The 25,671-nt window shown below is 36.3% G+C and overlaps 4 protein-coding genes across 5 annotated transcripts; 2 read left to right on the top strand and 2 right to left on the bottom strand.

The window, feature by feature from the left end:
- Positions 1–333: 333 nt before the first annotated feature.
- Positions 334–3,803, bottom strand: LOC105059040 (F-box/kelch-repeat protein SKIP4). Of its 2 annotated transcripts, none has more exons than XM_010942180.4 (3): positions 3,656–3,803; positions 1,300–1,872; positions 334–1,131 (listed from the first exon to the last, which is right to left on the bottom strand). In XM_010942180.4, the coding sequence occupies exons 2-3, from the start codon at positions 1,785–1,787 to the stop codon at positions 534–536; spliced, it is 1,086 nt and encodes a 361-aa protein (XP_010940482.1). In that variant the 5' UTR covers positions 1,788–1,872; positions 3,656–3,803; the 3' UTR covers positions 334–533. The 2 variants fall into 2 exon arrangements, with proteins under 2 accessions (XP_010940482.1, XP_010940480.1); XM_010942178.4 differs by having other exon boundaries at positions 3,558–3,692.
- Positions 3,804–4,802: 999 nt separating this feature from the next.
- On the bottom strand, positions 4,803–9,112 carry LOC105059039 (uncharacterized). Its single transcript, XM_010942177.4, has 4 exons — positions 8,962–9,112; positions 8,531–8,649; positions 7,274–7,386; positions 4,803–5,094 (listed from the first exon to the last, which is right to left on the bottom strand). The coding sequence occupies exons 2-4, from the start codon at positions 8,607–8,609 to the stop codon at positions 5,002–5,004; spliced, it is 285 nt and encodes a 94-aa protein (XP_010940479.1). The 5' UTR covers positions 8,610–8,649; positions 8,962–9,112; the 3' UTR covers positions 4,803–5,001.
- Positions 9,113–9,214: 102 nt separating this feature from the next.
- On the top strand, positions 9,215–15,065 carry LOC105059037 (uncharacterized). Its single transcript, XM_010942174.4, is given in 12 exon segments — positions 9,215–9,541; positions 9,544–9,585; positions 10,333–10,413; positions 10,646–10,804; positions 11,699–11,787; positions 12,414–12,502; positions 12,624–12,727; positions 12,848–12,917; positions 13,001–13,076; positions 13,176–13,290; positions 13,376–13,907; positions 14,392–15,065. Coding segments are annotated over 12 exon segments (2,064 nt in total). The 5' UTR covers positions 9,215–9,327; the 3' UTR covers positions 14,885–15,065.
- Positions 15,066–18,523: 3,458 nt separating this feature from the next.
- On the top strand, positions 18,524–23,683 carry LOC105059036 (uncharacterized). Its single transcript, XM_010942171.4, has 6 exons — positions 18,524–19,211; positions 19,772–20,022; positions 20,118–20,493; positions 20,662–20,793; positions 20,886–21,061; positions 23,204–23,683. Exons 1-6 carry the CDS (start codon positions 18,654–18,656, stop codon positions 23,325–23,327), a joined length of 1,617 nt encoding a protein of 538 aa, XP_010940473.3. The 5' UTR covers positions 18,524–18,653; the 3' UTR covers positions 23,328–23,683.
- Positions 23,684–25,671: the final 1,988 nt, after the last annotated feature.

The raw sequence follows: 25,671 nt of genomic DNA, 5'->3' as shown, positions 1-25,671 counted from the left end.
CTATTCTAATTAAACATGACCGGATCTTGAGACGCCAACTCTGAATTGGTCTCCTTCCACACGGATCGCAACGCCAAACCCTCTGTAACTGGTTTTCAGGTCCAAGCATCTTGAGCTCTTTGGCCATCAACATGGACCAGGTTGGCTTTGCTGACAAGCGACAATGTTATCCAACAAGCCCTGAGACAGATTGTTGTGGCTTTGTTTTTGTTAAATCATGCCGTGCGGTTTCGACATCCATGTCAATCTCGAGTGGCTTGCTTGCAATATCACAAATAAGAACCGTCATCAGACATAAATTTGAAATTTTAATACACAGAAAGGAGATTGGTGGGATAGGAATGCTGTCAAGCAAATTTACTTTTATATGTCTGAAATGATGCATCTGATTCCAACATCCATACAATGTCTTACAAAGGACTGATGCATAGATTCATCATTTGGTCCATTCAAATACTTCCTTGTGGAAAAAATGTCTCCAGATACTAAAACAAATGAAACATGCTGCAATAAATGTATCTAGAATCAACATTTCAAATGGTGATGGTCTGGCAGCTGCTGATGGGGTGATTTTCGCAAGCAAAATTAGGACCAACAGAAGAGCATACCAACATCCCTCCAACCTTCGCTGCCTTATCCACATCGATGACCACCGTACTCAGTCCTCGCCCGATCACACAAATACTCCTTCCAATGGCAAGAAGCTGACAGGGTGGCCTTGTGAGCTCAAGCGACAACCTACCAAGGGCCACCCAATCCTCGCTCTCCTTCTGCCACACCATAAGCCTTGTCCCTTTAGTCTCATCCAACATGTAGAGGGTGCCATCCACAACCACCGTGGGCCCGCACGAGCACAGTGCAATTTCATTTTTCATACCCTCCCACCTTCTGCATGATGGATCATACACACCAGCAAAAAGCAGACCATTCCAGGTCTTGTGGATTGTATACAACTTTCCATCCAAGGCGATGAACTTTACAATGTCAGGGGTCAGCATTGGATTCTTGAGTGAGCTCCAGCAGTCTGAACTAGAGTCGTATATATTCCATGAATTTGGAGAATCTGAGTTCGACCCATGTCCACTGGTAACATAAAGTTTGTTGTTCAAAGATGCCGACACAAAATAGCACCTGAAAGACATAGAAGTGATAATTCCTCAGCTAATTTTGCCAAATGATGGCATCCATGGATTTAAAAGGAAAGGCAAACATTAGATGAACATTTTTTTTACGCCAACTGATCAAAAGAAGTAACAGAAACAAATAAACGTTTTTTTGAAAAAGTAGTAAAAATAATACCTAGCCGCCGGCATTGAAGCTGCTATCTCCCACCTATTTTTGGAAGCATCATAGCAATGCACTTCATCTGTAGCATCTGTCTGCCAGGTACAGCCACCCAAAACATATAATTTCTTTCCCAAAGCTTCAACACGTATACCATGCTTACCTAAACATGGAGATCGGATGACTTGGAGGAGTTTCCAACATCGCCTTACAGGATCCAGATCCAATACAAAACAGCAGTTTCCATTTGACTTGTCTCTGGCAACAACATAAATCCATGTTTCCTCCAGATTATTTTTTCGGCGACAGGAAAGCCACTCTTCACTGCATAACAAATCTCTCCATCTCTTTGAGACACATCTAAGGATATGATGATACCGTCGGGGAACCCTTGCTAAGCAAAGAAGAGCAATGTCATCTGGAAGACCACAAATTAGTGGTGCAACTGACACCTCGCCTTGCACACAGTTCTCAGATGCACTTTCCATAGAAGCTATAGTCATGGACCAGTTGCAAGAGCAAATTCAGGCTTAGAGCGAGCAAGGTTTCACAGATACATGGATGCCTAATCAGATTACATTTTTAAACCTGCAAATGGTACTCAATGGTGAATATGCATAAAATATTTGATTCATTAAAAGTATCCTATCTGTAACAAAAAAAAAAAAAAAGCATACCATCAATCAAAGAAACAATAATATTATGCCAAAAAATAATGTATCAAATTATAGAACATTGCATGGTATGAAATTCAAAACTTTTGACCGATGCTAAACTTCATCCAGATTATCAATAAAACATCAATGCCATCTTAGTCAAATCACCAGGAACAGAAATTCCTTTACATTAAGCTCTCAACAGTGAAAAACTAACACTTTCTTGTTTAAGTAAAAAATTAGAGTTAAAGTTAACATTTTAGTGGTCACTATAAGAAGTCAAAAATTTTCAAAGCCTCATTCAATTACCAAGATTAAGTACAAAAAAGTGAGAAAAAAATAAATCTCAATAGCTTAAAATACAAATCAATACTCATGGACAAGCACAAAAGAGTGCTTTGGTACTGACTTAATAATTTAATCTTCTATTGTTGGGATGATGCCTTGTAATTGCTTCTGGATTAATAAAAAGATTCATCTATGAATATATACAATACAGAAACATGATATAACTTAACTAAAATTTTCTATAACCACATCGTCCATGGATGTTCACTTTCTATAACCATGTCTCACAAATTCCGTCGGTTTTCCATGCATCCCTGCTTTTCTGATGCTTTAACATGAATCTAAGACCCTCTCACTACCAGAATTTTCTCAAATCTGCATCACACATGCCACTACCAACTCTGTCTATTTTCCACCAATTTGTAGTCAATTGCTGCAACTACTATACTCAGTTTTAGATCAACAGAATTTTAAACCTATACTTGTTTTGATGCACATTCAACTTGGCTCTTCTATCATTGTGGTGATAATCTCATATGCTTTGTTCTTATTATCCTTAAATTCATATTCTGATAGTTCCATTCAATACAAATACCGTGCTTGTGTATTGCCTATCTACCCCACCAACAGACACAACACCCAAGCATCACCTTTATTCTTCGGTAAATTTCAACAATGAAATCGGCACTATAATTCAATTTTAGCAGGGCTACCTTCTTTTAATTTCAACAAAAACTGCACCCTACACACAATAGAGCACTCTGATAAGCAGTCTAGATTCTGCAATACTTGATAGCTATCTAGCACAAAAAATAAGATTAGAAACAGTCCAAATATTTGACACCTCAATATAATGCTCAATAAGGCATTTGTTGACACGAAACAGATAGCAATGGATCCACAGAATCCGAAAGAAATAAAATACTAAAGGGAAACAAGGTTGAAATATGATATATATCTTGAGATCCTTTTAGGTTTCTAGTAGTGAATGCCATCGATTCCATAGCCATTAGAAAATTACTATCTAGTTTACTAATTTAAACTTATAGATTCTCCAATCCCAAGCACCGGCGCATCTGAAGCCAGAACAAGTCACGTCACAGAGATTATTTTCAGGAAATATAAATAGAAAAGAAACATTAAAAGTAACGCTCCGTCCCAAATTAATAACAATTCATAAAAAAAAAATACAATATACGAATCAATAAAACCACTTCGTGCAACAACATGCTTCTCTTCTCCCACGTAAACGACAACCCTAATTTCGGATCTGGCGTCGAATTGGGAACAATGGAGATGTGAATCAAAGAGCAAAAGAACCGCACATACCAGGAATCGAAAGAAAGAGAAGATCGTCTCAAGAATCGAGTCGCAATGCTAAAAATTCGCAAGAAATTAGACTAGAAAAGGGATCTCAGACCACTAACCCTTGTTTCCTGCCCTTCCGTTCCATCGTGGCTTGTTGTCTATCTATATCGCGTGCTTTCCGGTCGGTGACGTTTTGATGCTGGTTGGGGAGTTGAGATACGGACAAGTGGATCCGAGATTAACCCGGTCTAACTCGAACGCTGAGATGGTGGACCCGATCCGAGCAAGATGCCCTCGGCCAGTGCTAACCAGGGCAAATTCTGACTCGACCTGACCCACTGCCATTAAAATCCATTTATGATTCCGACACTTCAAAGAAATTACACCTTACATCACGTGCGTCATGCCAATCACTACTCCATTCATTATGCGCTCATTTTAGTGATTGCCCAAAGTAAGAAGATTTGATGATTGACCTGATGCACGCCCACATTGATGGGCACGATATGGATATAATTTTTTATTTACTAAAACTTATATCATGTATCATATACATTATATGGCCATACACTATATCAATCATCTTTCTCTTTGCTATAAGCTTCGTTCACTATATGCTCATCTCGATGATTATTAGACAGCAAGATGATGTGATGATTGATGTGGTGCACGAATATATCAGTGTACGTGGTTGAAGGTATAATTTTCCACCTATGCTATACGGCGTATATCATGTGTTAATCACCTTGTCTTCTCGCTGTGTCCTCCATTTGTTATGTTCTTGTCTGGATACAAATACGAGGGTACACCACTCCACTTGGCATGGACCGGGCAGGCAGCAACAACACCTATGGAGTGTGAATCTGTTTCAAAATCCATCTTGTATTACGCTTGAGATTTATTAGTTGCCAACAGCTACGCTGTCATGGTATATTCGAACTAAACCACGTCCTTGCTGCGTTGGTGGATTTTGTAACATACCTAGTCAATGGAGAGGTCTAGTTACAAACAATGTAGATAGAACAGAGTGGCTTCACGAACTTCTTTATGAAGGAGAAAACATGCTAACTTGCTTGACAATGTGATCTTCTATACATGCATTTAGATTCCCGGAATATTCACTGGAGCAAAATCTTGGCGTTCTTTTAATGTCCCACAGGATTTCTTTTGCAGGCTGGAGGGTGGATTACCATAGTCAGGGATTTGCATATTATGTTTGCAATGATCTTGCCAGGACAAGTAGAATTATGCATGCGACCGGGCTGGTTAGCATAAAATCTCTTCAGTGAAGCACTGCCATTTATGAAAACACAGGATGTAGGTGCATACTAATGCAAAACCTGGGACTTTACAATCAGCATTTATTTAATATAATGAGACGGAAATCTATATGCAAAGTAAGAGAGTAGACCATCACATGGTGAAGAAAATATAGTACAGATAGAAAACTTTGAGCCATAGATTCCTAGAGCCTCTTCTTCGGACGTTTAGAGGGCTTGGGCTTCGTCACCACCTGCTTTCTAGCATCCTCGGGAGTTTTTCTTTCAATATATTGTTGCTGGAGAAGGGAAACAAAGGGACTGATTAGAAGTGCTAGGAGAGGACAAGGAATGCAAAATTCAGTGTCAATGGTAGATAATTTGACAGCAGATCTAAGATACTATAACATTTCATGTGCCAAATATAGATGAGTACCAGCTCTAGACTGGAACTTATGCACCAAATGTAAATCAGTTACCGGCCACCAGAGGAAAATTACAGACAATTAGAAATCTGCATTATATACCAACACCTCAAAAAGCAAATAGGATTTTTTTTTTAAAAAAAAAAAAAAGATTTGATACTCAGAATGGATGACAAGAGCATATGCAAATTTATGGCCATAGGAAAATAGATCACTTTTCCTTCAAAAAAAAAAAGAGGAAAAAGATTTTTTTATTTTTTTAAAAAAGAGGAAATGCACCGCTTTATATGAAAGAGGTCACTTGGTAAAACATGGAAAGGAAAAAAATACACCATTTTCCTGTGAGGGAACATGAAGCCTATGCATATTTTATCCTACTTAAGTGAGGCTATACTAAGATATCCTTATCAAGAGTAGAAAATAAAAAATAGTTTCTAAACTAAGTAACCATACAATAGAAGAGTATCAGTAAGACCTTTACAATCCCCCAAGTAGTAGATTCTTGGCATAGGAAATATTCAAATACTGCAAAAATGGTCCCAAGCTTGAATAAAAAAGCTGGAGGACATTAAGATGCTTGCCAGTCATTAAAAGAACTCAAAAGATGAAATGAATCCTAATTCACAACAAAATAATGTGCGAGGCATTACCTCATTATCTTTTCTAGAATAACAGTGAGGTTCCATGTTACTTTGCACACTTTGTTCCAACATCACAACCAATCAACGAGGATAGAAGGCAAGCTGTCATTCATACTCTAAGAGCCGAAGGTCAAGATTATGGATTCCCAGCAACATTCCAGCCAACCTTTAAATACTCAGAATCAATGAAGAAAATTTACTAATGCGCCATATCTTCACTAACCAGTTTTTGTCCAACAAGATCTTGTATATACACATCAACCCTTTAACAAAAACACATCAATCCATTGTTATTAGAAACACTACCATACCCTTGTCAGAAATTATTATGAAACTAGATTAGCTTGATCATTACAGAGAGTGAATCTTTTAAAAAATTGAAGATACCACTACCAAGGGTACAAAGATCAGCCCACTCATTCAACTTCCCAGCTTTCGATAAACCTCTTGGCAGTTGAGACCTGATCAAGCACCCTAGGTCCGGGGCAGCTATAAATCTGACTAATAAGTAAACTCTGGACCTCGCAATTAAAAACAGTTCAGCTTCTGCCATCAGCAGCTGACTCACATGAATCCAGATGAAATTCTCTTCCAAACATTAACCCTCAAACCAAACATCCACAGGAAGCAGAAAGGAAAAAAAAAAAATTGAAGGTCATTTTTTATTAAAAGAAGTGCATCATCGGCACATTACTGAGCAAAATTCCCTGCAACCAGAGCTTTCTGCATGCCCCTAACATGTAAACCACTAAAAGTTTCCTTCACCAATGCAAAAAGAGGAGAGGATGAGTACCTGTTGTACCTCAACGATACTCAATAAGAAGCTCTAAGTGGCCACTGACCAACAAGCATGGAAAAGAAAAGATAAATTTTTTCAATAAGCTAACCAATGCTCACTAAGGCACAACACAAACCAAACCCACTCCGAAAAATCACTGATATATGCTCCTAAAGGTCAATTTTGAACCTGAAACCTTACTAACTTTTGCTAGGTAAAACGTCAAACATTTATATGCACCAAGGCGGTTTATTTGATATATATCTATTAACTAAAGGACATTGTATTTTAACCAGTTATACATTCTTGCTTATTGTATTGTTCTACAATTATCACCAATCTTTTTGCAAACAGAAACTAGTATACAGAGGAACCTGATCCTTTATAGCAATGCATAGATGAGATAGATATACACAACCAATATTAGCTCCATATGAGTTCAAACTCATCCTATAACACTTCAGCAGATTCCATATAAGATGATAAAAGGTATTCATAACATATGATGAATGCAGAACTTCTAAAGGAACAATTAAGGTTACAATTAAATATTTGAGAAGGTTAACATTAAGCAAGATAGGGAGCACAGTTGCAATTTATAACTTCAAAGGTTAAATGTTAAAATGATACCAACCTCTTCCCACTTTCTTTGAAGTTGCAGAAGCTCCTGGCAATAGGCAAGACACTCATTGTGGTAAGCATCAGCAAGTTCTTTTATCAAAGCCTTCCTTTTGATGATGCCAATCACTTCAAAATAAAAAAAAAGCAAGAGTAAGCTAGAAAGTCTTCAGAAAAAAGAAGTTATGATCAAGGGAGAACTTTGACTGGATATTGTAACATAGTGAGACTGTCTTGGAGGATTGATTGGAACAGTTTTTCACAGAAGCAGGCATAAACTATAGCTATGTATACTCAAAACATTCAGCTATCTCGACTGGCTGCTTAGTGCACTCATGCAATCAAGTCTTGCTCAATTCATAATGACTAAGCCAAATCATAGAAGCTCCTTTTTCCTCATATCAGCGTATAAATTCATATATGCATGGTAGCAAAACATAGGTAACGCAACTGTTAACATTTCAAAATTCAACAATCTTCCTCAGAAATCAGAGCACACAAGAAGCTATTCCAAAATACACTACTTGAGTCTCTCAGAAGCCTTGATCACAGAAGTCCAATTAGACTAATAAAAGCCTAATGGCCAAGACCAAGACCTTATCAATCCTGGAGCCTTTACTTTGGATATATCACAACCATCAAACAAGTCCTCCTTGTGAAAAACCAGGGTTGATGAATTAGCTTTTGCTGGAAAAAGGGTCAACAAGAGTTGACTTAAAACAAAGTATTCAAGCTAACATCAATAGGGCTAGTATAAAATATGTTCTGTGCTTCTACTTATCCTTTTTCATTTGAATGTTTGTAGTCAAACTGATGTATCGCTATTAACCAGTAAATCACTGACAGTAGGGGCCCAATCCCTCATAAGGCTTTTTAGACCCAAAACTTAAGCAGGTAAAGCTAATTCTTCTCCAGATGATCATACAATCAAATCTGCACTTATCTAATATGCCTATATGAGTCAGCTGCCCCGGCAAAGCTCTGTACTTGGTCATCGACCTTAGTTAAAATTCTCAAAAAAATTCAAGAAAGCAGACTTTGTGACAAGTCAGCAAAGTTCTCAAATGATACAGTCCATGCAACACATATATGAAAAAGAAATTCCTTCATCAGAGATATCTAATTTCTGAAATCATCATATATTCAAAGCATAACTGGTTGAAGCAAAAGAACGAACTGAGAATCTTGAAGCTGCCAAATAAAACATAAGCAGAACTGACAAACCTTTATACACTTGAAGCAACAAGAATAAATGCAGGGATGGAATATTTACTTCGGCTTGGATCAAACTGAACAGGTTCATCTTTGGAAGCTGGTGTTGGTTGCTCATGAGGATGCTTCGCATCCATCATCGAACAGCTTTAACACAGGATGCAGTGCAAAATAAATAACCTAGAATGTTCACATCCAGGGGACCAATTTGAGTACATCTTAACAGAATCAAAGAACCTCCAAGACCCAAAGCTTAAAATCTATAAAAATAAAACTCAGAAATCCCAAGCTAATCACAGTTCAGTACATAAAAAAAAAAAAAAAAAACAAAAATATGGATCAATAAACGAAAACCCTAGTTTCGGATCGCATGGTAATTGTAGAAATCTAGATCAAGAAAGAGAGAGATTATACACCAGGAATCAAAAGAAAAGACAACAGCGAATCAAGAATTATATTGCTATTTTAAAAATTGCGAGAAATCATATCGACCTCAAAATCAGTCCTCCTTCTCCAATTCTTCCCTCCTACCGTCCCCGTCCGCTATCAACGGTACCGGCTTTGGGAGGAGGGGTGCAGATAAATCGGATCGAGTCAATCCCGGTCCAATCCGCCATAACCTGCCCGACCGATCGGTTCCCTAGTGGACCCGACCGCCCCAATGGCTAAATTCCGCCTTGAAGTTGCCGACTTTACATTGTTGCTCCTCGCTTTATAAATTCCCTAGTGGACCCGATCGCACCGGTCGCTCGTACTGTCCTCTGACCCGAGAATACGCAAGGGAAGGAAATTATTTCTTTCTCCTTCGTCTTCGAGCTTCCAGAACCCTCAGTCGGGGTTTCTCTCGCCTGAGAGGCGATGGCTTCGTTAAGGGCTCCGCCGAGCTCTTTCCAGCTACGGCTCGGACGCGGGTCTAGAGAAATCTCCTCCGTCGTCCTCCGGATTCGAATGCGTCCGCCCCATCGCCGCATCCGCCTGGTCTGCGCCGCCGGAGCGGCGGCCATAGATGGAGGAAAGAGCCACTCGTGGGCCGACGGCGACCCCCGGCCAGATTGTTTCTCTGGGTGGTCCGCCCCCCGGAGATTAGCGGCTCCAAGAAGAAGGGAGGGCTTGGAAGTGAGAACTTGCTGTCGATTTTCCAGATTGTTTTTCCTTTACTTCTTCTGCCTCTTTAATAGCTGGATAGGATTTTAATTATTTGACTAGTCTTGATGTTTCGAGTTGCCTGAATTGGATAGAATTTTTGGTTAACAGATATTATATTTCAATTTTGAGGAGAAATTTGTGGATTAAAAACCTTGGTGCGGTGGTGAAGTTTTTATTTGATAATTCCTTGTGCTCAATCCTTTTTCTATTTTCTGATATGTATATTTCTTCAGTAGCAGCAACAATTCTCAGTTCTGTGGAAACCTAGTCGTGTCTTTCGCTCTGACGCAATTTTCTTTTTTTGACCTATGGATGAATTTTAGTCAGGGACGGACCAATGCTAATGAAAATTTCTATCATCTACTAACGTGAAGCTTGAGATGATTTGTTGAATGTCATGCTCCAATGTATTGAACAGAATGGTTGATTGCATATTGGCAGACCTATGATAACAAAAAATGTGCATGAAACATTGAAAATATCAGCCCAACATGGCTCAATCCAAATATATTCCAAGCATATCCTACTTAAAATCTTTCGAATTGGGTTCATCAAAAGCTTAATTATGTCTGTCTTTAATTTTTAATCTTGCAATAAAAAAGAGATTTGTAGTGTAGAACAGAATATTTCCTCATATTATCTATTTGCATTACAATGTTTCCATATTCTTTAGGTTTTTGGAATACTAATGACACTTCTCTAGTAGTTTACTTGCAGGGATTCTGGAAGCTGGACTTGTTGGAATCTTTTTAGCTGCAGGAGTTACATTTACGTCATTACATTTGAAAAGTGGAACTGGCAAGTACCATGACTAAGAAATTATATGTGACGCCAAATGTTTTTAGTTGAACTCTGTCTGTGCTATTGAATTTGAATGTTATTTGCATGGTTTTGGGTTATTTTTGAGTTGCAATTTTTTTTCCTTTTTCTCACAATGATATTCTTGATTGTTAAGAGATGAATCACCATTAACCCTCTTGCTTGCTCAAGTGCTTAGTCTTTTAATAATCCCAAATATTGATGGAAACAGGAGTCAAACAGGAGATGAAATCTCTAACAACTGAACAGGAGGTGTTACTGTCTTCTGATGATCAGGGCACACAAGTTGATCTAGTGGGAAATGGGTCTTATGCTGTATTATCAGACAAGGAAGGCAACATGGAAGACTGTAAATCTCAGCATGACAGAGGTATGAACATAGATCATCCCTTCCTTAGAGTCACTGGTCATGAGATTAGACTTGATGCTACTACTGATCCAGGGACATCATTAAAAGTCATGGATGCAAGATACTATTGAATCTATTCACAAAGCTTCATGACAAGAAGATCTGCATCTGACAACAAATGTTGTACAATTTTTTTTAATCACTGACCTTAACCAAATTCTACTAATATCTGCCTATGATGTCAGTCTTTCTGCGATTGATCTGGTTTCAACTGTTCACATTGCACCATCAATTTTTTAAAGTCAACCTGGTTATATGATGGGATGAAAATTTGCATACACTTGTTTAATCACTAACTTACCTTTCTTTGATGCTGATTCAAAAGATTATAGAAATTGAACATCCCAAAACAATAAATTCCCAGATATGCAGGTTCCTTTGGATTTTCCTAGTGTCAAAATGTCATTGTACAATCTGTTCCTGAATTCCAGTTTCATGAAACTAGAGCCAGTCTCCATTCGAGATTCCCTGATCAGTTCTGAAGGTTTACTGGAGACTCCTGCCTTTGGGTTTAAAGGAACCGGATATTGGGGACAGCTGGATACTGCAGCTCCTTGCTGATATTTACTCTTTGTTTTTGGGTAGTGTATGATGTAATTGGCATGGATTCATCATGAACAGTCTCAATCACAATTGTCCAACTGAAATCCAGAAGCTTCTGGTGGAATGCACTAGGTAACCTCTGAACAATAAAAGTATGCCTTTTGGAGCACTTCCAGCTTCAGGATTAGTGGATCAAATGGAATATAATCCAAAATAAACAGTCACTTCAAAGTAGCAGGTCATTTTGCTAGTTGCTAGTTCATGAGAAAACCTTTACTTTGTTAATGCATCTGCTCTTGCTTGTCTCTGCAGCCTTTACGGTGCCTCCTGGAAAAGTTGTAGTTCCACCAGTAGTTGACCAAGTTCAGGGGCAAGCATTGAGAGCACTGCAAGTTCTAAAGGTACTCCTACATTGTTCGATGGTGATTGTAGTAAACTCTCACTTGACTACCTTTTTCAATTAGTGTATCAACTAGCACATAATATAGTTTTATGGAATGTCCCGTGAATTTCCTTGGAATAGCTAACTCATGTTCATAAAAGTACAATTAGCATGTAGTTTTTAATAACCATCAATTGTAGGGAGCACATGTTTGTAACAGAAGCATATTACCATCTATATTAAAATATGCATAAGCCAAGGCAGTATTTGTCGTTCAGGATGGTTATATCCACAATCTTGTATTCTGAGTGACCATGACCAGATGGTTTCTTTTGTTACAAACAGGGCCTTTGGATAGCACCTATTCCCCTTCAACTGTTCATGGCATCAGTTGTCTTTTGTAAGGTTATATTAGGGAGAGCTTAAAGATGCAGGCAGTATTTCTTCTTTGGATATATTAGGGAGAGCTTAAAGATGCAGGCAGTATTTCTTCTTTTTCTTTTTTGTCTTCCTGTTCATGCCTATAGAGTTCTATCTGAATTTTAAATATCTAGTATATCTCTATGTTGAAAAACTTATCCATTCTTATATATTTAACTTGGTAATTTTTTAATAGTAATTTTCATCATATCAAATGTCTTATAGGTTATTGAGGATGATGTTCAACCTGGTGACTTGTGTACTCGTCGTGAGTATGCTCGATGGTTGGTAGCTGCAAGTAGTTCACTTTCAAGGTGTCTTCTTTTCTTCTGATATCACTGTAAAATTTCAAATGCTTGTTGGACATAATTTCTAAGTATGGGCAGCAGTCCTTGCTCCATAGTGCAAATTGTTTACCTTTAAAATCTTGTGCAGGTACGCTTGTTCAAAAGTTTACCCTGCAATGTATATAGAGAACATGACTGAACTTGCATTTGATGATGTCACTCCTGACGACCCTGATTTTGCATTAATTCAAGGTAAGAACTGAAATTAGTATGAAAATGTCTTTTACTTAGATTATTACAATGGAGATGCCTTCCCTTTAATTTGTTCTGTATTCAGTGGTGACACTTATAGTATCACATTTCACACTATAGGCTTGGCAGAAGCTGGACTTATCTCGAGCAAGCTCTCATCTGAGGATGCTGTCCTTTTTTCACCAGAAAGGTGAACCACATGCTTTCCCCTTTTTTTTTTTGTTTCTGGAAAAAGAAAATGAGACCTACCATATCAAGCTATTTGCACTGCAGCCCCCTATCACGCCAAGATCTTGTGAGTTGGAAGATGGCTTTGGAGGAAAAACTTCTTCCAGAAGTTGACATAAATGTAATAAGCGAACATTTTAGGTTTGCTTGACACTTTTTATGGTACTATAAGAAAATATTTTGTTGATTACCAACATTATGATATTATTATTTCGAGCAGCACCTGTACCAGTGCTCTGGTTTTATAGACATCGATAAAATAAACCCAGATGCTTGGCCTGCTTTGGTAGCTGATCTGTCTGCTGGAGACCAGAGCATCACTGCTCTTGCTTTTGGTATCATTTCACATCTATGGTCCCTTATCTATTTAAATTGGTCTGGAACATGTGATTAGTCACACGGTTGCTTTGTCCTGTTCAGGGTTCACTAGACTATTTCAACCCAATAAACCAGTCACAAAAGCTCAAGCTGCTATTGCTATTGCAAGTGGTGACACTGCTGAGGCTATCAGCGATGAACTAGCACGCATTGAAGCAGAATCATTGGCTGAAAGAGTGGTGAATGCGGATACTGCTTTAGTAGATCAAGTTAAGCAAGACCTTAATGCAAGCTATGAGAAAGATTGTGCCATTGAAAGGGAAAAGATAAATGCTCTGGAGAAATTGGCTGAAGAAGCAAGGGTGGAATTGGAAAAACTAAGAACTGAAAGAGAGGAAAAAAACGATGCCCTTATGTGTGGGCGGGCAGCTGTTGAAGCAGAGATGGAGGCCCTTTCAAGGCTAAGGCTTGAGGTCGAGGAGCAGTTGCTGAGCTTGCTGAATGACAAGATAGAGATATCTCTTGAGAAGGACAGAATAAGCAAACTTAGAAAGGAAGCAGAAAGAGAGAACCAGGTCATTGCCCGGTTAGAATATGAGCTGGAAGTTGAGAGGAAGGCGTTGTCCATGGCCAGGTAAGAATGTCAATGCTTATATCACTAAAGAACTACTGGCACTTAAATTTTTGGTTAATGATAAGATATTCTTTTCATGCTCTTATGGTGCGTCGTCAATAAGTCCACTTTAGTAAAAAAGCTGTAGCATTTTCTTTTAATTCCTTTTGTTGTTTATTAAGATATTTCACCTGCTTAATTATTCTCTAATGATTCAAATATATCTCTGTTACACCATTCTATGGAAATCCTCCTAGTATGAAGTCCATTATTATCTTTATCTAGTTCTCTTGTTGCATCTCCACCAGATCACCATGTCTCTGATTCCTCAAATGTGATACTTCACAGTTTATTTTAACGTGCTATCTGGAAATTTGTGGAAGGTCTTGTCTTTCCATGTTCCCATTCACATTTTAACTAGAGTATTCTTAGAGTAATGGTTTCATTTTTATTCACTGAACAGAATTAACACCAGCAAGTTTCACAATCCTTAATATTTCACCAGGTGCTGGGCAGAGGAGGAAGCTAAAAGAGCAAGGAAGCAGGCCAGAGATCTAGAGGAGGCCCGAAAACAGCGGGAGAAGTATGGCGTCGAAGTCATTGTTGATGAAGATCTTCAGGATGATGCTTCCACTGGACTCACATGGCTTGGAGCTTGGAAACCGCCTCCGATGGAAGGAATGATTACCAGAGCTGAAAAGATTGTGGAGAAACTTAAGGCAATGGCCGCCGAATTGAAATTAAAGTCTAATATTGTGATAGAAAAATTTATTCAAAAGATAGTGTCTTTAATTAGGGCTTTGAAGCGGTCAGTTTCAAATGCTTCCAAGTATGTCCAAGAGATCCATAGTACTATCATTTCAAAGGCAAGAAAATCAGTCAATGAGCTTTGTTATAATGCTTCTGGATTAAGCCCAAGTGTTGTCCATAGGGCAAGGAGGACTGTTGAAGATTGCAGGGAAGGCCTTGAGATAATCAGGCAGAAATTCAAGAGTTGAAAAGCTACTTTTGTTGTGGCCTTCTCTCCAGCAGGGTATGTCTTCAACAATGCCTGTGAACGTGTTTCAAGTCTCTGAAATCTTTATTTGTATTTTGTCTCAGTGGACAAAATATGAAATGCAGAATATATTTCAATGTAACATTTCATTAGAAATATGGTGGATTTATTTTTTTCTCAAATGGCAGATTACACGTGACATTGACGTCCACCGCACCAAGTGGAGGAAAATGACATTGAAATCCACTGCATCAAGGAAATTATTTTGCCTTTCCTGATAAATGGTTGATAAATCTTCTCTTTAAGCATGTTCAGGTCAAATTTTTGCAGAGGTACAATGCTTGATACAATTATACTGGCACTTCTGCTGCATGCTAGAGTTTTGAATGAAATCTCTGATGTACCTCGAGCAGGAGAGGGCAAAATGTAGATCGATGGCTATGAAATATGTGAGGTATTAATATCAAAGGCTGATGAGAATAACTAAATAGGAGTTCCTTGTCGGGAGAACTTATGAATTTGCGATTTAGTAATATGAAGTCATCATCTTTGTGAGCACGGGGGGAGGATATTTGGTTCGCAAGCGAAATCAGAATCAGAATGAAAATCAAAATGATTTGGAATCGGAATGGTCAAATTTTTGAAGTATTTGTTTCGTGATCAGAATCGGAATCAAAATGAAAAATTGAATCCATAAAGGAGAGTAGGGATTGAGTTTTATATAAATTGAACCATCTTCGTTCCATCCCAGAATCGGAATGAGACTCTTCCTAATCAAATGGTTGGAATGGAAGTCACCCATTCCGATTTCGGATCTTCATTCCTCCCAACCAAACACCCCATGAATAGAGATACAAGAGTTTAAACAATAGAAAAATTCCCTCGAGACCTCATACAAAAGGAAAAATACTAGTGCATTATCCAAAAAAAAATAAAAATCAATAGTCATGCCCCGTGACAGCACATAATAGGGAAAAATTTACTTTCAAGAAAGCTAAATAGCTTGCTTGTGTTTGTCCAAAAATAAAAATTAGAAAAACGTAAACTTTCGCATGCATGATGCAATTCTCTTTATCCAAAAAAAAAAAAAATATCATCGTTTTCATGATGGATCAACAGTCTTTTAAAGTTATTTTTTTTAATTTTAAAATGAAAATAAAAAATTGTTAATGAAATAATTTTTTTCATTCTAGCATTATTTAAATAATTTTTTTTCTTAATTTATAAGGAAATTATTGCAACAATCTCAATTATCTCTTCAAAATAGATCCACATGTTCAAAATCAGCAACTTTAAGAGTAAACAATCAGAAAAAAGAAAAAAAAGCCAAAAAGAAGAATAAAGAAAACATCCATTCAGAAAAGATCACATTGGCGAAATAATCAAAGAGGATGATACCGATGGGACATATCAGGAGAAAAATACGAGCCCTATGTGATCTCGGGATCTAAAAGTTTTTAGCTCAGAAATCTTTTGCAGTTTTGGAGAGGCATCACATGGGAGCTCTCAACCCGCAATCATCCATCTTCCAATTTAAGATTCATCACAGCAAAACCCACAAAACCTTCCTACAATGTATTAATTTCGAAACAAAAAGAAGAAAGCAATCAAAAAGTAAATCAATTGAAGCCACCACATATTGCGAGACAAAACCCTAACTCTCGATGGGACTCAGATCGGATCCAGCACCAACAAAAGTCATAAAAAAAATCCATAGTTTTTAGCAAAGTGGAGAGATTCGATCAGAAGAGAGGAGACGAGGAACTGAATCCGACAAAATCTAAGCAGTGGGGAAATCTAGACAATCTGTCTAAAGATTTTATTCGAGCAAGCCACACCATTGATGCGATTAATTGATTTCAATCGATGGGTGATTTCTATTAAACGGCATGACCATAAATAGTTGGTTTAGGAACACATCTATACAGTACAATAAACAAGAGTTTAGGACTTTTCATCTCGGATTGCTATTTTTTAATAAAGCAACGGTTGTATTTTATTTTGATTTTTATTTTTCTTCAAACCCTTCTCAAATCACCTCCTCACTGCCACTATTTTGTAGAGCCCTCGCGAATGCCCATCTCTTTCCTATTTTCTTAGCCGTTATCCCCCGCTGGTCTCCATTATTGTCTTCCTCTCCATCATTACAGCATCGGCCATCCCCTCTCCAATCTTTCTCAGGTGTGTTCTTTCCCACAAATCTCTTTAACGCTGACCTCCTTTCTGCTCTCTTCGTTGTCACCTCCCATTGATCTCCACCGTCATCTGTCTTCGTTTTCCACATCTCTGAAAAAATCAATTTATGCATAAAAAGGTTTTGCTTTTGAATTTTTCCACCGTTCTTTTGTTTTCGTTGCTTTTTTCTATATTCTTCTTTTATTTTCGTTATTTTTTCATCAACATGGGATTATGTGAATTCCAATTGTATGGGATGCATAGGGGAGTTTAGATCCGTGAGTGAGAGACTTGGAGCGGTCAGGAAGTTTAGATGATGGCTAAGGTGATTTTTTCAATGTGGATTTGAAAATTATGTGAATTGCGAATATAAAATTTGCGACTACATATTTTGTATGAGAATTGAGAACTATAGATTACATAACTGTTAAGTATAAATCAATAAATTTATTTATCTAAAAAAACAAACATCATGGACCCGTTTGATTGATAGGAAGTAGAGGAGAAAGAGACACTTCCTGAGAAGTGGAGAAAGAGCCTCTTATTTGGTTGGAGTTTTAAGAGAAAAGAGAGTGAAAAAAGTACTTTCCATAGGAAGTCACTTTCCACATTTTATGGGAAGTGAAAATCTTTAGGAAAGGTGGATTTTGACACTTTTTATGATATGAGAAGTGATGGTATTTTTTTCTTTCTTAAAATATTTTTTTAAAATATATAGCTAAATTTTAGTAAAATATCAATGGATTGTTAGAATGAAATACTGAATAGTAATATAATATTATATTAATATTATCTTAATATTTATATAAATATAATATTAATATTTATTATATTTTAATATTTACATAAATATAATATTTTTATTAATATTAATGTAATATTTATATTTATATAATATAATATTTATATCTATATTAATAAATTTATTATATTAAAATATTTATATTATATTAATATTAGTATTATATTAACACAATAAATTATTATGATCTAATATTATATTATAATATATTAATGTTATATTTATATTAATATAAATATAATATTAATATTTATATAAAATTTATAAGTAAAAATGTATGGTTTTATATCTACCAAGGGTATAATAGGTATTTCACATAATTTTTTTATAAAAACAGATGCTCATTCAAATATAAACTACTTTATAATAAGTCATCTTCTTATGGTTAACCAAACATACCAAAATTCTATTTCCACGAAATAACTTTACGAAGTAATTTTTTGGAAAGAAAAGTCCTTTCAGCGAACCAAACCAGTCCTATAAATTTAATGATAAAAATATAAGGTGATGAGATATTAAAAAAAATAAAAAAATTAATATATAAAAATTTATAGTTTAAATCGATTTTTTTATTATATAATCATTCTATATATATATATATATATTATGATTATTATGATATTAAACTGTCCCGATGATACATAATAACTTGTCGGATAGGAAACACGAGTCGTATGTTCAGCCCAATCAACAGAAATTCCCGCCAAATCAAGCCCCCAACAATCCCAGCCGCCTCTATTACTTGCATAACACCCAAAACCCTAACCCTCGCCAGCCGCCGCCGCCGGAGACAATGGATTCCATAGCGAAGGCCTCTGGCTGCGGCGACGTGGGCGTGCTCGTCCTGGACTACGGCTCCCAGTACACCCACCTTATCACCCGCCGGATCCGGCAGCTCTCCGTCTTCACCCTCTGCATCTCCGGCACCTCCTCCCTCTCTTTCATCGCCGAGCACAAGCCCCGCGTCGTCATCCTCTCGGGCGGGCCCCACTCCGTCCACGTCGACGGCGCCCCCTCGTTCCCCGACGGCTTCATCCGGTACGCTGAGGAGAACGGCGTGTACGTGCTCGGGATCTGCTACGGTATGCAGCTGATCGTCCAGAAACTCGGAGGAGAGGTCGCCATCGGAAAGAAGCAAGAATATGGGAAGATGGAGATCTCGGTGGAGGAGGAGTGCGGGCTTTATGGGCCGGAGGCCCTCTGCGGGACTCAGACGGTGTGGATGAGCCATGGTGACGAAGTGGTGAAGTTGCCCGAGGGATTCACGGTGGTTGCGAGAAGTTTGCAGGGATCGGTGGCGGCGATTGAGAACCACTCCAGAAGGTTTTACGGGCTTCAGTACCATCCGGAGGTAATCTTAGAAACTAATTCCATTGCTAGTTCCATTCCAACAATATCAATTTGATTCTTTTATTATGTGTCAAGTAGATTGAATTTATTTTGAGAGGGAAAAATATCAACTTGCTTTGTTTCTAGTAAAGTAAGAAATGAATTTTTGTCCATTATTTTCTTATGGCTTATCGTGTGTGATGGATTTTGTTAATTAGATAAATAATTGCAGAGTTCTGCCTTTGTTTCTTGTTTATGGTGAGCATAACGAACAAGAAACTTTGATGTTGCCTATGAATTTGTTTCTAAAAGTATCACTTCTTTTATCTTGATCATAATGACAATTTACATTGCTCTTGGAACGTATGTGCAGCAATGGTTCGAAGCTTGTTCATAGCCCTTGCCACTTTTTTAACTACTAAATTTATTGCATTTTGGTATTTTGTTTTCATTCCTTTTAAGTGAAGTGGAATCGAACTGTTAACAGGAAATTTGAATGATGTAGTACCATTCATTTATGGGGTGCTTCGAACTTTCATTCTTATTTAATTATGATGTAAAAAAAAAAAAAATTTGGTGTAGGTGACGCATTCACCTCAAGGAATGGAAACACTACGGCATTTTCTTTTTGATGTTTGTGGGGTAACTGCTAATTGGAAGATGCAAGATAGACTTGAAGAAGAAATAAAGTCCATCAAACGAACAGTAGGACCTGATGAACATGTCATTTGTGCATTATCCGGTGGAGTAGATTCTGCTGTTGCGGCTACTCTTGTTCATAAGGCAATTGGAGATAGGCTGCACTGTGTCTTTGTTGACAATGGATTATTGAGGTTGGATTTCATTTTATTTATAATAAAGAATGATTTAAAATTTAATCTTAGCATCTGTTATTTGTCAATGTTGATATCTTCTCTCTGTTCTGTAGGTATAAGGAGAGAGAACGAGTGATGTCAACCTTTGAGAGCAACTTGCATTTGCCAGTTACTTGCATTGACGCAACCGATCAATTTCTTAGTAAGCTTAGAGGTGTTAAAGACCCAGAATGTAAAAGAAAAATCATCGGAAGGGAGTTCATATGTATTTTTGATGATTTTGCTCAAGAGTTGGAAAAAAAATTGGGAAAGAAACCTGCTTTCTTGGTCCAGGGAACTCTGTATCCTGATGTGATCGAGTCATGCCCTCCTCCTGGAAGTGGAACAACTCACTCCCACACAATCAAGAGCCATCATAATGTTGGAGGACTTCCAAAGGACATGAAGCTAGAGCTCATTGAACCACTTAAACTCTTCTTTAAAGATGAGGTTTAGCTTCTTAGTACATTATGCAAGCATTTTTTTTATTTTCTTTCCAAAGAGCATGTAGTAACTTAAGCAACAAAAGAACAAGTTGTGTACTATAGCTTCTTAAAAACATTCTGCTCTTGATTGTGTTACACTTTCAGTTCTAATTGGTCTCACTTTTGCTCAAAGGTACGAAAACTGGGGAGTATTCTGAATGTTCCTGAATCATTTTTGAAGAGACACCCATTCCCTGGGCCTGGCCTTGCTGTTCGTGTCTTGGGTGATGTTACAGAAGGAAATGCCTTGGAGATTCTACGCCAGGTTTGCTTATTTTATTTGTTTAATTATTTCTTGGGGGCATCACATTTTTATTATTTTGGTATCATGTCATCTATTTCTTCATTTGTTCACAGGTTGATGAGATATTCATTCAGTCAATAAAAGATGCTGGCCTTTATGATTCCATCTGGCAAGCTTTCGCTGTGTTTTTGCCAGTACAATCAGTTGGGGTTCAAGGTGACCAGAGAACCCATTCTCATGTAGTTGTTCTTAGAGCAATTACTAGTGAGGATGGAATGACTGCAGACTGGTTGGTAACATATCTTTTTTTAACTTACTAATCTTATTTTTTCTTTATGTTTATCTATGGTAATCGTCAAACCTCACATGTTAGGTGCAGAAAAGTAGAATTTGCTATTGTTTCATCCTTTTCATCCTCCCAAAGGAACACAATTGAAAGATCTTTTGTTAGTTGAATTTCATGTGCAAACTTCATCCAGAAATTGAACAAACATGATCAAAGTTTTGATGCATAAAACTAGGTGTTCCTTCAAAAGGTTAATAGCTATCTTTTTCAATTTTTGGTCCTAACATGATGAAGATTTTAAGTTATCATCAGATGTAGCTTTTATTGGAATTCAGGAGATGAGAGTATTTTAGAAGTGATTTTGGTGTATATTAATCAGAGAAATTTGATGTGTTTGTGGAATCTGAAAATGTGTGCAGATGGAACTCGGGGGTAATATTACGTGTTAAATTATTTGTCTCTACACTTCATTGCTTACATTGCCTTTTTCAGAGTTCTTGATTATGAGGTTGGGAAATACTTCATGCTTTTTTTTTTTGGTGGGTGGGTGTGTCTTGTGGGGAGGGGGGGGGGTGTGGAGTGGGGAGAGAGGATAGTTTTGGAGATAAAGTAATTTGTTGGTCATCCATCTTTCCTAGAGTTCTACAACCCTTTGCAGGTTGATGGCAGACAGAGTAAATGTTACAAGTAAAATAAATTTTCATGCTTAGTGTATGTTTGTGGTGATGGTCAATGTCAAAGTTTCAAGCGGAATGAATATGATCAGGTCCCAAAGCAATTTTTTCCTTTTAATTATTAGGCTTCAGAAAGCAGACAATTTTGAATGATTAGGAAATAAATTTTGACCTTTTTTTTTTTTTTTTTTTCAATTTCAATTTTCAAGAAGTGGATATTTGCATAAATAGGGAAATTACTTTTTGTTGGTTAAAAGTCGTTAACATATATGAATGGTTGTCTAAAATTTGCTTTTGCCAGTCATTATGGTGCTAGGGTTCATATGTTCAATTCTAATGATAATTTTAGTTTTTGTCTGTGATTGGTTTGTATTCCTACAAAAACGAATTTATCTAGCACATTAGCAGGTTTGGCTGGCTGTATTGCGCTTGAATTTTATTCTTTTTCGAGGTTTTGCTTGTGCCCACAGTGCAACCATGGTGATGGAAATAGCATATGCTCATCTTCGTGGGAAATTGTAGCAAGATTTTCTTGTAGATGAATGCAATTATTTAAGGGCCTGGCAACAGATGAAATCTATTAATTACAGACACGTGTACCAAATGAAATGCATTAATTACAGAAGCATTTGCACAAGGCAATTTCTCCAATGTGTACTTTCAGTGTCAGAACAACATCATTTATGCAGTTCATACAAAACCATGTAATTTAGTGTTGGTCTCTAGCTTGGTGTTTTTTTTTTTTTTGGATGAATTTTCAGACCATCTATAAATGTTTTTGTTGTGTATTGACCTCATTGTTTTCAGACAAACTAATAATACTAGATGCAGCAGATGTAATTTGTAGCTTGATTGTTTGTTTCTTGGATGCTTCCAGACCATCTTTGGTATGAGAACCTCTTTGCCACCTACTATGGTACTCTGAATACGTGAAGATAACTTAGTTTTACATTCCATGTTGTAACATTTAGGGTTTTGTCTGGCTTAGGTGGCATTAGTTCAATTTGGTTACTTAAGTACTAAATGAGGGTATGAGTAAAGTTGATAAGACCAGATTTAGCATTTCTAGCAACAAGATTTATGCACTTTTAAAATCCTCCAGTCATGTAAGTTCAAAATTAAGCAGACATAGCGATGAAAGGCTTGTGATCAAAGTTGCGACTGTGGAATGCCCATCGCTTTGGCACAGCACTCTAAACTGCCTGTTGGGTTGGCAGCAATAAGATTGCGATTATGGCTAGGCAGGATTGCCTCTATCTTATGTTTGAATTCTCCTGTTTGACTTTATATTTTGTGAACCTTGAGGCATCAGACAGTCAGCACATGTACCAGAACCATCTTCAGTGTCTTTGAATCACAGGACATCTATCATCGATGCTTGATGTTTCCATATATGCAGTTATTTCCTCCCCTTTCTATCCTTGTCTCTCATATCTAACATTATCTTCATTAACATGTAAATCTCATTCAGGTATTATTTTGACCACAAATTTCTTGTTGATGTGGTTCGAAAGATATGCAATAACGTCCGGGGTGTAAACAGAGTCTGCCAGGACATTACATCAAAACCACCAGCGACTGTCGAATGGGAATAAATTCAATTTGGCAGCCTTCAGGTTGAACAGGAGCATGCTGAACATCTCCTGGATTTGAGCAGGCTTGAAAATTTGAAGCTGAACGAGCAGTTATTCTTTCCTGTCCATGATTGCGTGGACCCAGCCGTAGCAAGGAAGAATGGCTGTGTCTACTGTGAAATGGCAAGATGAAGATTATATTTATAAGTTCTCCTGTTATATTTCTTGTTTTATTTTCTCGAGGTACGTGTGTTACCGGTGTGGACTCTGGAAGTATACATATCAGGTATAAAACATATATGAAAAGGGGTGGGCCTCCAAAACCATTTAATGAATAATTACTCAATATTTATCATGGGATGATCTCCCTGTTTTTATGCTTTTGTTCAACATCTTGTTTCCACAGCATGATTCGTGTTTATTCAGTAATTTTCTCTATCTTGTCGGCATCTCGACAGCAAATATATTTACTTAAAGTCTGTTTGGTCAAGTTGTGAAAATTAATTTATTTTAAAATATATTTTTTTAAATAAAATTTCAAAAGAAATACTGTGAGGAAGAAGTTGTTTGTGTTTGACAAAATTATTTGATAAACGCTTTTATCAATATTTGAGAAGCAATTTATGTTTGACAAATCTTTCAAAAAAAATATTTTAACTGTCAAATTACGAAAAAAAAAACATATATAGATTTATTTTATAATTAATATTATTTAAATAGATAAATTATTTTAAATATTTATTATAATTAATTTTAATTAAATTTTTATTTTTATTTAATTAAAATATAAAATAATAAAATAATAAAAAATATATTAAAAATTTTAATCAATATAAATATAATTGAACTAAAGATAATATATATTGAATATTTTAGGTAATAAATAATGAGAGGATTACGTGAAAATAAAGAGTGGTAGTTATGGTAAATAATAATTTTGAGTAAGAATATTTTTATCTTGAAAAAATTAATATTCTATTTTCAAAGAGAAGCTTCAATTTTTTTTTTCAGTAGTAGAAAAATTATTTCTGCAACTACTTAGAAATAGATTATTTTTTAAAATAAATTTGATCAAATATTTTATTTTTCTAAAATAAATATTTTTTTGAAAAATAAATAACTTCTCCCTTCTCAAAAGTCAAGATCGTACAATTAAAGCAGTTATAACCGTGGTGTAATATGGATAACCGTGGTGTAATATGGATATCTGGTACTGTATGGTTATGATGTGATGGAAACTGTTGTTGAATTATTGGCTCATATTCTGTCTATCTTGATTATGATTATTGATCTTTTTCTTAAAAAAAAAAATCAAGGGATCTGTAGATAAATTTTTTTTTAGTCATTCTCTCTCTTATTATTCTTTAGAATTTGAATAATTTAAGTGTTGGAGGGTTTCTTTTTTTTTTTCCTTCCCATTTGCGTTGCATGTAGTTCATGGGCAATGAGTCGCCGCCATTGCATATCAGGTCCATGACACATGATTCGCTTCGCTCTTTGACATTAATAAAATTGCTTGATTTATTAACAATATCAATTTACATGTATTGTTAGCCTTGGTTGGGAGTTTGGGGAAGGAAAGAAAAAAAAATAATGAGGAGAGAAAAAAAGAAAAGAAAGGATGTACGTTTCTTTCTTCTTGATGGGTAGTTTAGAGAAAGAAAAAAAAAATATTATTTTTTAATTAGAAGTAAAGAAAAAAAATATTATAATTTTTTTATAATTATATTTTTAAAAAAATCTAATAAATTTGAAAAAAAAATTAAGAAAAGATTTAATTTTTTAATTTTTTTTGTTTTCGTTGATTTTTCTCATTCATAAGAGTTTCAATTGGGTTGGAGGCTTGAAATAAGAAACTTTGGTTGGAAGAAAAGAATAGAAGAAAAAAGAAAAGAATGGAAGAAAAAATTAATTTTTTTTTGATTGGGAGTTTTTTTATAAAAAAATAGAAAGAAAAAGAGAAAAATGGAGGGAATACAAATTTTCTCAAATCTATAACTTTTTTCTCTTCTAAATTTAGCGGATTTGGAAATAAAAGAATTAAAAGTTAGTGAATCTTTTATAATTTCTATTTTATCTATATAATAATAAAAAATAAAAATAATATTACATTTCAATCCTAAAGCTTATTTCAGTCCCATCTAGGTCCTATTTGGCTAAGCTTTTACGGTGCCAGAAAGCACTTTCTGACCCTCAAAAAATATTTTGGGGTGGTACAGTGATGTTTGGTAAAAAATCGAGAAGCTATTTTGACTTTGTCAGAAAGCTGGAAAAGATCTATTTAGGGAAAGCTCTATTTTAAAAGTTTCCCCAAAAGTACTTTCTGACTGATATCGAAAAGTTGTTTTGATTTAAATAAATTTTT

This window comes from Elaeis guineensis, chromosome 16 (genome assembly GCF_000442705.2).
Source record: "Elaeis guineensis isolate ETL-2024a chromosome 16, EG11, whole genome shotgun sequence".
NCBI classification, from domain to species: domain Eukaryota; kingdom Viridiplantae; phylum Streptophyta; class Magnoliopsida; order Arecales; family Arecaceae; genus Elaeis; species Elaeis guineensis.
This window is presented reverse-complemented; position numbering and strand designations above follow the sequence as displayed.